The sequence below is a fragment of the Mastigoproctus giganteus genome, chromosome 14 (genome assembly GCF_048544385.1).
Source record: "Mastigoproctus giganteus isolate SK-2022 chromosome 14, ASM4854438v1, whole genome shotgun sequence".
Lineage (NCBI taxonomy): Eukaryota > Metazoa > Arthropoda > Arachnida > Uropygi > Thelyphonidae > Mastigoproctus > Mastigoproctus giganteus.
The window spans coordinates 42,332,244-42,344,284 of record NC_143588.1 but is presented as its reverse complement, the minus strand read 5'-3'; the positions used below and the strand labels follow the sequence as shown (position 1 = coordinate 42,344,284).

Here is a 12,041-nt window from a genome sequence, read left to right as displayed (position 1 = left end):
CTGCATAATATGTCTAGTATGTATAGATTTTGGGAAGTGCAGGTGAATTTTCCTGATAAAGAATATATGTTCATCAAAATACAAGCATGCACATTTGGAATAAATTTTACTGAATTGATATATGTATATATCATTAGATAATTGTGGTTTAACATATTACTTTATCCCTGAAATCATGATCAGACTGGCTTATTATAATCAGACCTGCCCACTGACCGATGAGTAAGCCAACAAGCTTCGAAATCATTCCATCTGGGTGATGGTATCTGCCAAGAATAAGTAACATCAGCTTCTCCACTGGTGAAGCATTACTTATTCAAAGCAGTGCAATACCTCAGCAACTCTTGATGGTATTCACCATGTCAGATATAATTAAATTATGGATGCATACTACCTGGGTAGTAGAAATGATGGAAGTGCATTACCCATGCATAAACAACCATTTTCATGCTCTTAGACATTTAGTCAAGCTATTTTTAGCTTGTTAACTTGTTTCCTGCCTTTTATAGAAAAACAGGTTTGATTCTTAGAGGCCAGTACTTTAACAATTTGTAAGGTAGCACACCCCAAAACAGTTTGCTTTGTTTCTAGTTGGTTTTCTCTTTGTGATAGTTTATATATTTAGTACCCATCCTTAGATAAAATCAATTATGTGTAATTTTTGTGAACAGCCACTGAAAAGTTTTTTGAGCATAACTGAAATTGGCCAACAGGAAAAATAAATACCTATTATTATTTATACGTGATTACCTTTTACTGATATATTTTGTGCATAGCTTTAATCCCATCCTGAAAGAAAGTTTTGTCCAATGTATTCAAAAAGTAACCAATGGCAGCATGAAATCTAAATCTGTATGAAAATGAGTACAAGCCTTTTTTTTTTTTTTTATGTTTGCCAAAAAAGCAGAAAGTCAGTTAGTGCCAGAACAAATGAATAAGGTTCAAACCCACATTCATGAGTTGCTCTCATTGCATCTGCTGGTTGATATGATTTGTTGACATTGTCCTAGTGAAGGATAATACATTTATTAGCTGGTGCACTATGACCATAGTTGCTGATGCGCCTAAGAAATGTGTAGACCAACCAACTAAACGTTTATTAGCTTTCCAATACCACTTGATATTATTGATATCCTTGATATTATTATGCACCTTGTACACAAGTAAAGATTAATATTACCGTGTGATAGTCTATCCCTTTTTTTAAATACAAGGTTAGTTCAAAAGTATCTGGACTGCTAGTGTAGTGATAGTGAGCATAGTTACAGGGTAAGCAATTTAACCCCCCTGTAATGGTGTCCTTCTGAGGCATTTAGCCCAATGCGCTTAACACAGTTTCAGCTGTTCTTGTGCTCAGGGTGGTGATTTTCCTATCTTAAAAGCACTTCTGCAAAGGCACCTCCGTAGCCAGGTGGGCAGGAGCAGCAGTGCATAGCACATGCTTCTTGATTAGACTGGCATTCGAGCCCGTGACCACCAAATACGGAGGATGACGGAAAAGTCAGGGAATGATCACCCCATATCCCTGGAGCAATATGGCCTTAGTTGCTAATGCTCCTAAAAACCAAAATAACAAACAAACGACAACAACAACTTCTGCAAAGCCTGTTGTGAAATTGCTGAAAGCTGATTCATATTATTCTTTGTTGTTTGTACATCATCAAAACCTTTTCAGGGTAATTTTCATTCAATAAAAAAAAAATAAAAAAAAAAAAATTGCATGAAACTGTAACTGTTGAATATGAGAGTTGCCACAATGAAGCAATTCAATATTTTGTCAGAAAGCTGCAAATAATGTGATGGTATATTATTATTGTGAAGGCCAGTCTTTGGAGTTCCACTTTTCCTAATTTCCCCCCCCCCCCTTTGGTGCATGGCAAAGGCATCTAAGAATTTCAACACAAAACATGGCCTTCATTTTGTTTCACACTTGCCATGGTTCTTTTGCGTTTTGGGAAAGGACTCTTTCAGTGGCATGTCTGCTGTTTGATCTTGGGATACCCTGAAATTCACGTTTCATCTCCATATATTAAATGGTTCATCATTAGCCACACATTCAAATAATTTAAAAGTGACTTGTTGGTGTATTTGTATTCCCCTGTTGACATTCATGGCATAAACTTTGCAGAAATTCACCTCATTCAAAGTTGTCATTAAAATGGAATGACATGATCCATTGTAAATAACAATTTCTTCATTTATCTCACAAACAGCTAATCTTTGGTCCTTTATTACCAAAATACTCATTTGAGATACAATTCATCATTTGTTAAAGTTGAGGACTGTCCAGATTGCTGATTATTTTCCATAGACTATTTTCTGCACTATTGGTAGTGCAAGTCTTCAACTGGCACTACCAATAGTGCCAGTTGAAGACTTGTGTCCCACTATAGAGTTCTTGTATGCAATTTTAAGAAAATCAAATGCTTCACTTTGTGTTTTTTTTTTAAGCAAAATTTAACACATTTGTTCAGTGCACTCCAACATTTTGAAATGTAAGGTGAGAAAACACCTTTATTATTAGCTGATGCTAACAAACTTCTGTAAGCAAGTGAATGAACAACTTACTCTATGGATGTATGAGGGTGGGGTTCAAAAAAGATATGTATTCACTCAGAAGTAGTTGTGATGGAAGGTTAAAACAAACCATGTATTACACTTTTTCAACATAGTCACCAGACAGAATGACACATTTTTGCCACCTCTCAATACACTTCTGCAGGCCTTTTTTGAAGATGTCCTCTAACTGTCCTTCAAACCTTTATCCACAGCAGAAATCACCTCATCATCAGCAGAAAAGTGTTTTCCACCAAGAAAGAACTTCAGGGCAGGAAAGAGAAAGAAATTCAAGGGTGCAAGGTCAGGGGAATAAGCAGCATGTGACAATGTTTCAAACCCACATACTGTAGACACCTCACTGCAGCATGCAAGGAATATGCATTATTGTGGAACAGGCACACACACCTTTTGACAACTTTCCCCATATTTTTTTCATTTATAGCAGCACATAGCATTATGAGGAAGTTGGAATAATACTTTGCCATCATAGTACAGCCTTTTAGAAGGCAATCTATTAGTATTACCCCATGCTGATCCCAAAGAACTTACAGCATTACCTTGCCAGATCTTGGTGGGGTGATTCTGCATGCTTCCATTGTTTTGCCATTTGTTTATTTTTGGGATCATAGTGATGGATCCATGTTTTATCCATGGTGACTAGCTGTAAAAAAAAAAAAAAAAATCACGTGTCTATCCTATATACACAAAAGGCATTTTGTGTGAAAACATCTTTGGTTGGCACGTATTAAATTTCGGTCTGACACTTAGCATTCAGCCTGTTGGCGAAAATGTGAAATGGGAATAATGCAAATTATATCACTTCCTAAATGACGTTAATTCATTCCCTAACATTGATTCGGTATAGTAAGTAGTAGGCGTGAGCATAAAACATTGCATTGTTATTTCTGACTGAAGTAAAACCGATCAGCAATGAAAATGGAAGATGGAAATGGTGTAATTGACATCATTTCCATCTCACATTTTCATGACAGTTTAAATAAATTCTTGCATTTTCAGACACACACATTTGTCCTCAATCTAGTATCCCCATCAATGAAATGCCTTTCTGGTTACCACTTTTACTGTATTGTTATTTGAATTACTGTTACCCTGCACAAGTCTTCAGTTTCCATTGGTGCATTATAGCCTTAGTTGCTAATGCGCCAAAAAAATCCAAAAAAAAAAAAAAAAAAATCCAAGTTTCCATTGGCATCTCACATCAATAAACTCTTTCTGACTACAGAAATTCTACTGACTAGAGTTATTGAATCAATCTCAATACACCTGAGATGCAGCTCAATGTGAAAACCATAGTAGTATTGCAGTTTCAGAGATGCTTATACTGATGCATTTGGTGCTGACTACCATGCCACATTCTCATTCAGTTAAATCTTTCATATTGTGCATTCTTGCACTGGATTGCACATACCATTCCTATATGTTTGTGTGCCTGTTTTGTATTTCATGGTACAAACACATTTTATTACTGAAGGAATGCTTCATTTCTTGAAAAAGGTAGGTGTACCTAATAAAGTGACTACTCAGTGCACATTACTATATCATGTACTTGCCTTGTTAGAAAAATAGATAATTAGAATTGTCTAGAGATGTAGTGTTGTTTATAAATCTAATGAACCCTTGCTTTAATTAGACTTCAGAAACAGTCTTCTGAACCAGACTTTTCTTCTGCGCAGGATCTGGTGAAGTAACTGCCTCAGTCAGATGATATTTGCTGTCATTTGAAATACTTTCACAATGGAGCGGACTTCCACGATTTTACTCATCTCCTTCCGTCAGCTTGCCAAGCATGTTAGACATCATTATAGATATCAGAATTATCCAAATGCACAGCAAGGGTATTCTGAACTTTGAATAAGCTTTAGTCAGAGTTTTTGCTACCACTATATGTCACAACAAAATTTCAAGCTCTTCTGCTCCACACAGATTCAGTAAAATGTTGTATTCCAATGGCTAATGTTTCTTATTTCTTAGAACAGTACTTTTTATAACATTCTGGAAACTTCAGAATGTTTATTATTTATTTATTATTATTATTTTTTTAATTCTAGGAATATTTAGATCTGAATATCAAGAAGTCAGTGATCATATTATTAACTGCAAGATAACAGTGTTCCATTTCATGTTAATAAAATTCAAGAAATTTTATAATTAATGTTTTAAAACATGACTACAAATTCTGGGTTGAAATCTGGAACCTCTAAATCTAGACGAAAAAAAGCCAAAGAACCTAAGGCAAGATTAATTACATTTGAACCATTGGAAGATAACTCAGAAGGTGCTGTAATAGTACAGAAAGTAGTCCATGGTGAGTTTTAATTTGTTTCTGTTGCATTATGTTTTGTATGAGCATTATAAGAATTATACTAGATGTAGATAATACAGGAAGTTCCCACCTTATGAGTTTTCCCTTTACGAGTTCTTTTTTTCAAGTATCAACAAAATCCAAAATATGAACATTAATTGCAATAAAAATTGTGTGCACTGAGCACACATAGCAGAAGTTAAATGAAAGTTCTTTACAATCTTTTGAAACACTTATTATTTAAATGTAGCAGTGGTTTAATATTTTACAAGTTTATTACAAAGTTTTTACAGATCTTTTACTTTGTACTGAATGGAGGTGGTTTTAGTGGTCACATTGCACATATACATGCTGTATATGCCATACAATGCTTACTATTAATCTTCGGCATGTTGAACTATAAATTTTTTTCTGTTGAAATTTTTTATTAAATTTGGTACCGAATGACGAAAGAAATATTTTGTTTGTTTTTTTTTTTTTAATTTTTAAAATCAGGCCACTAGAAGCTGAGATATAGCGATTTAAAACTTAAATGCGACGTGCGCAAGTTACATTGTGGCCACACTGTAGGAGTACTGATGGCATCATGCATCGCTGCTATATATTTCATTTCGTGTCGCATTTTCTTTGGATTTTTGTCAATCCACAGCTGCAAGTTACTCCCTTGTGAAAACTGCCTGATGCATACGTAAAGAAGTTTCAGTTCAATAAATGCTAAACAATCATAAATACAGCATTTCAAACCACTTGTGTAGTTATACAATATGTTACTACTGTTCGTAAGTTTGTTTGCACATCTCACTGACTCACTTAACATAAAGCAGTCATCACATCGACATTCAAAGAGTAGTTGTGTTGCTTTTCATTTTTGCTATCTTGTCTTATTTCTGATTTATCCCCCCTTATTAATTAGTATTAGTATTAGTAACGGCCGTATGGTGCAAGAAAGCCTATGGCTTATGCTGCACCAGCCAAAAAAAAAAAAATCCGAACAAAACAATGATAAAAACAAAAATTAAATAAATAAATAATAATAATTAATAAATAAATAAAAATAATAAAATGAAATTAAAAATTAAATAAAAAGGAAATTAATCCTATCATCCTATGCGCTTCCCTTACCCGAAAGTACTATCCAGATGACCTTTGAATTTCCCCAAACTGTCGGCCTCTACCACCCATGAAGGCAACTTATTCCAGTAATTTATAACTCGCTGGCTAAAATAAAACTTCCTGCAGTCCAATCTAAACATTTCCCCGCGTAACTTGAATTTATGTCCCCTAGTTCTAGCATCATTTATAATCTTGAAAATTTTGTCCTCATTCATTTTACTGATGCCTCTCAGAGCCTTAAACACCTCAATCAAATCTCCTCTAAGGTGTCTAGTTTCCAAACTCTGCAACCCACATATTCGAAGTCTTTCTTCATAAGGACGCCCTTTTGCCGATCTCACCAGGCGAGTTACCCTTCTTTGCACCCTTTCAAGAAGCTCGATGTCTTTCTTTAGGTGCGGTCTCCATACTTGAACACAGTATTCCAAGTGTGGTCTAACATAGGCCTTATATAATGGGATTATCACGTCCCTATCTCTACTTGCAAAAGTTCGATAGATCATCGATAGGACACCATGGGCCTTCCTTGCAACCTGTTTACAATGCTCAGAGAATTTCATGTCTGACCGTATCGTAACACCCAAGTCCCTTTCCTCCAGTACTGTACTGGGTTTAGTTGAGCTCCACCAAGTGAATAAGTTATTTTGGGATTACTGTTTCCCAGGTGTAATACCTTACACTTTGTTGGATTAAAGCACAGCTGCCATTTTTCTGACCATTCTTGAAGTCTATCTAGGTCTCTCTGAAGAAGCTCAGCTTGACAGTGATCATTAACTACTCTACCAATTTTAACATCATCTGCAAATTTAGACATCACGCCCTCTATCCCTTCATCAATGTCGTTTATGAAAATTAAAAACAACAGTGGTCCTAATACTGATCCTTGGGGAACCCCACTTCTTACATCAACCCAATCTGAGGAATAGCCATTTATCACAACCCTCTGCCTCCTGCCCTGAAGCCATCCTTCTATCCATCTAAAGATTTTCCCAGTGATTCCAACCTGTTCCAGCTTATAAAGCAACCGCTCATGTGGGACTGAGTCAAAAGCTTTGCTGAAATCTAAATAAACAATGTCGAAATTATTCCCTAAATCCAGCTCGTGAGTGACTCTTTCGAAATAGCGAACCAGATTTGTTAAACATGATTTTCCCTTTACAAAACCATGCTGAGTATCCTTGAGAATTTCAATTCGATCCAAATGATCCTGAATTCCACCCTTGATCAATGCCTCCATGATTTTCCCTACTACTGAAGTCAGACTGACAGGTCGATAATTTCCCACTTCACTTTTAGAGCCACCCTTATGTATGGGAGATACATTTGCACTTTTCCAATCCAAGGGAATCTCCCCAGAGTCTAGTGATGCTCGCATAACCAGCCTCAGTGGTTCAATGCACTCGCTTGCCGCCTCTCTCAAGATTATAGGGTATATTCCATCAACTCCAGGAGCCTTACTAGTCTGTAGGCTTGAAAGTTTTTTCATTAAATAATCTTGCGAAATTTCAATATCATTAATTACATATTTTTTAACTTCACTCCCACAATTTCCCATTGCCACAAAAGGCTTTTCATTTGTAAATATCGATGCAAAATAACTGTTGAGTTCATCTGCAACGGCAGCTGGTGTATTTATTACTATCCCCTTTCCCTTACGTAAAGGTCCGATCTGGTTTGTCCTGCTCTTCTTCGCATTTATATATGTGAAGAATTCTTTATCCCCCCTTTGCTCTGTTTGCTAGTGATTTCTCATAAATTGCCTTTGCCTGTCGAACCTTTTCTGTGGCTCTATTACATATCACCTTGTAGCTGTTATAGGCTTCAGTACTTTTTATTGCTCTGTAACCTTTCCATGCCACCTTTTTCTGCTCAAGTAATGTGGCAACTTCACTATTCATCCAACTTGGAACCCTTCTCGTGGAGTATTTTTTTAATGGTATATACGCATTCAAGGCATCTGTGATTAATGTTTTAAAAGCGTACCACAGTTCAATTGTATTCATTCTCTGCGCGATATCTACCCAGTTAATAGAGGCCATGTAGTACCTTAAGGCATCGTAATTTCCTTTTCTGAAATTAAAACCCATTCCTTTGCCTTTTACTTCTGCTACCTCTCTCGTCATCATCCACCGTAGAACTCCGTGATCACTTCCTGCTACTGGTTCCTCTACTGTCAGCCCTGTTATGTCATCTGATTCATGTGTGATGATGAGGTCTAGGATATTCTTTTCTCTAGTACTTTCCCTGACATGTTGATACAAATAACAGTCATCTAGTTGATTTAAAAATTTTGTTCCCCATGTCGAGTTTCCTTCCCATTTACTCCAATCAATTAGAGGCAAATTGAAATCACCCATAATAAGGCATTGACGCTTACTTGCCCATTCCATTTGCATGTAGAGGCTTTTGTCATAGTCTTCACAATCACCTGGTCTGTAGATTACGCCTACTCGCATTGTACCTTTGTTTCCAACTATCTCACACCATACAGACTCTATACTAGCATGTGAAATGTCTGAATCTGGGAAAGCTATCGTCGCACTCAGGCTGCTTCTGATAAGAAGCATTACCCCACCACCCCTTCTATCTACTCTATCCTTCCTAAATACATTATACAAGCCGTACTGAAACTCATCATCCCCAATTTCCGGGTGGCACCACGTCTCTGTAAGCCCTATTATGTCCGCGTTACTTGTTTTAACCAGCAGTTCGAATTCGCTCATTTTATTGACGACACTTCTAACGTTACTGTATAAACAATTAAGATTTACTGTTCTTGTATATTTAACAACCCTAACACAACCCTTGAAGTTTTTTAGGCTCTCTTCCCTGATATTAGCTACCTGCTCACGTGAAACGTCTTTGCCCCCAGAACATCTAGATAATACGTCCAGTTGTGGGGTAACAGATAAGAACTCTTAAATATTATACAGTATGCCAAAACAAAGTAATATTATGTACAGTGATGCTAATAAAAAGAAACAGCAAAGAGGAATAACATTGAAAACAAAATATAAGATCATAAGCAAATGTGTGGCCGGAATGACTGCTAAAGATCTTAGTGCAAAATATTACCTAAACTCTAATTTTCTACAAAAATTGTGAAGCCTAGTGATTATTTATTGGTAAATTTCCAGGAAAAGCAGAAAAGAATATTATAATTCTAAGTACTTTTCTTGCATCTCTGTCAGTAACAGGTGATAAAATAAAATAAATAAAGGAACCTGATATTGTAGTTTCATAATTCAGTGAAATTCCATAGATGTGTTTAACTAGATGATCAGGAAATATTCCCTCAAAACAAGTTCTAGAAGGTGGCCATTACAAGTTTTCTGTAATGTATTAGATCTAGCTGCTATAAATGCTTGAATTCTTTTTTTGTAAAATTAAAAGCTCACAGAAAATTTGTTTTGCAAATGGTTGAAGAGGTTAAAGAAAACTCATAGAGCTAAACAAATAAATGCTCAATCAACATGAAGGAACACAGAAATCACAGCCAGGACCCAGTAGGAAATGACAACAGGGATGAATACAGAAAATGCAAAAGCAAAACCAATAATATTTGTAATAATGATCAAAGGTCCATATATGGTAAATATACTGAAACCCTCGACTATTATTTTCTGGTATGTGAACCTCTTACCCAATTGGTCATCTGGTACAATAGTACACGTGAATGGTTGGAGAATTTTGATCTTGCGGGAATGGATAAGTTTATTGGAAATTTTTACTGTCTTTTTGATTAATTAATATATTAAATTGTGTTTGACAGATAGTTTAATAGTCTTATTCACATTCATTAGCTTATTTATAAATTTAGCTAGTGATTTTGTAAATTATGACTTATTATTCGTACCACTGGGTTTTTTTTTTTTGGTTTTTTTTGTCATGGATATCGTAACACTTAACTAGTGGTGCAGTGGAATATTAGGGTTCATTTGTGATAAATAAGTAGCTTGAAGGTTCTAATCACTTGTTAGGCATTTTTTTTTTTTTTTTTTTTTTTTTGGTTTTAGCTAAGAAATTTTACTTTTTAGTAACAATATAAGTAATTTAAAACTGTGACCGTAATGGTATAGCGTAAGCTATAACGTAGAACTTGATAGCATAAGACTTATCACTGCATTTACGAATCTATTAGCTTAGTGTAGTATTGTCCGTTAATCAGTTAAATCGATTAATTTTTTTTTTTTGATCAATTAAATTGTATTTAAACATAAATCATGCCCAAAACTAGAGCAGCAAATGCAAAAAGTAGTGGTATTGTTGTGTGGAGAACCCAAAGGGGGCAATTCTTCTATGAATCACTGCCTAACAAAATGTGCAACTTATTCAGTGTTTACTGATCTTTTTCGAATAGGACATAATATAGCCAAGGGGGATGCCTTTGTGTTTGTTTAGTGCAGAGAATGTGTGAAGAAATTAGGTGCCAATTTAATGTTCTGATGAGTGTCTGTGAGAGTTTGGAGAGTACAGTAGATGGCTTCGTAGCAATTAAAACCAGGGCCTGTCAAGCTCCAGCTGCCCAACTCAGTGCCAGAACTGACACTTGTGCATCAGGCAACACAGCAACAATCTCCAAGGCAGAATGTGCTGGTAACATAGGAGGTAGTTATTGTTAGTGACTATTGTCATGGAAATATATTGCGCAAGAAGGATAGGTGGAATAGGACCATGATATGTCTGCCAGGGGCAAAAGTGGATGATATTGTAAAGCAGATATCATCTTTTAAGGTTACCAAAAGTGATATTGTTGTACATGGTGGCACTAATGATATTAAGAACAGGAGATCAGAGGACTTGCTTAAACATCGTGGCAATGTTGGGAGTTAAGATTGAATTTGAATCAGTCCAAACAGAAATCCATGGACAGAAAAATCCTATGCAAGCCGATGTTTGAATGCCTACTCAGAGATGAGAGTATGCTTTCAGACATCAGCTTACATAGGATTCCATGGTTGTATTTTGATATAAAATGTATATGAAAGAGAAAAAATGTATATATCGAAATCTAATACAGTGGATTCTGGTTATTTGGGCCACTGGTTAATCGGGGCAGCCGTTTATTTGAGGCAAATCTTAAAAACCAGAACCCAATCGAGAAAATAGCCAAGGTTTACTTCGCTTAATTGAGACAACATGCCATTTAATCAGGGCAGGAGACCGCAGCACTGGAGATTACCCTACAATTGTCTCCAACCGTACTACGTGGTTCAGTCAGATTTCTGGAAGTCACAACCATAAAACAATAAAAACAATTAGCAGTCACCTGTTTATTGGGCTTTTCTGTTAGTGCAATCTATCATAAACGGATAGTAAACTCAATCTTATTGAATTTGTGATAATACCGACAGCTGGAATTCTGTGGGTTATTATGGTGAAATGTGTTTACACTTCCATGAAATCTTCAATCGTATAAAAAAATTAATTTTCATAATCTTCTCTTCATTCCTATTTTTTTTAAAGCTTCGTAACTTGTTACTCCATTCTCACTTGTGCATATCGTGTTACTTGCAATTTGTGTGCACCGTGTTCTTTGTTATTGATTGCTTATCTTTTTACTATTTTAAATTTTAACCCCTACCCACAAATGTCAGTGAATAGAAATGTCAACTAGTTAGTATGTACATATTACAGTACAGTCAGTCCTCGTATAACACGTGTTTACACTACACGAATTCGATCATACACGATTATCGTATATAACACGAACCGAATTCGCTTATGCACGATTCGCCTTTGTGTTTACGAGAAATGGCAGTCGAACATGGGATCACCCCAACTGAACGCAACACGATAGGAATGAAGAGAATATTCTGAAAATGTATTTATGTTTTTTATATCAGTGAAGGGGAAACACATTTAACGATAATAACGTAAAAACCCACACAATTCCAGCTATCGATATTATTGCAAATGCAATTAGATCGAGTTTACTACCAGTTTATAACAGATTCCACTAGCAGGAACGCAACTGGAAATTGTTTTTATTGTTTTATGGTAGTAACCCCCAGAAATGTGCTTTAGTAAAATGTGAGCTAGTGAG

At 35.8% G+C, this 12,041-nt stretch overlaps 1 protein-coding gene across 1 annotated transcript in view; it reads left to right on the top strand.

Annotated features, from left to right (window-relative positions):
- LOC150075083 (uncharacterized) overlaps positions 1 to 12,041 on the top strand; it is a 175,539-nt gene that overhangs the window by 1,253 nt on the left and 162,245 nt on the right. Inside the window, exon 3 of the mRNA XM_090389087.1 lies at positions 4,629 to 4,885. Within this exon, the coding sequence (XP_090245213.1) occupies positions 4,744 to 4,885 (142 nt within the window). The 5' untranslated portion in view covers positions 4,629 to 4,743. The remainder of the gene's footprint in view (positions 1 to 4,628; positions 4,886 to 12,041) is intronic.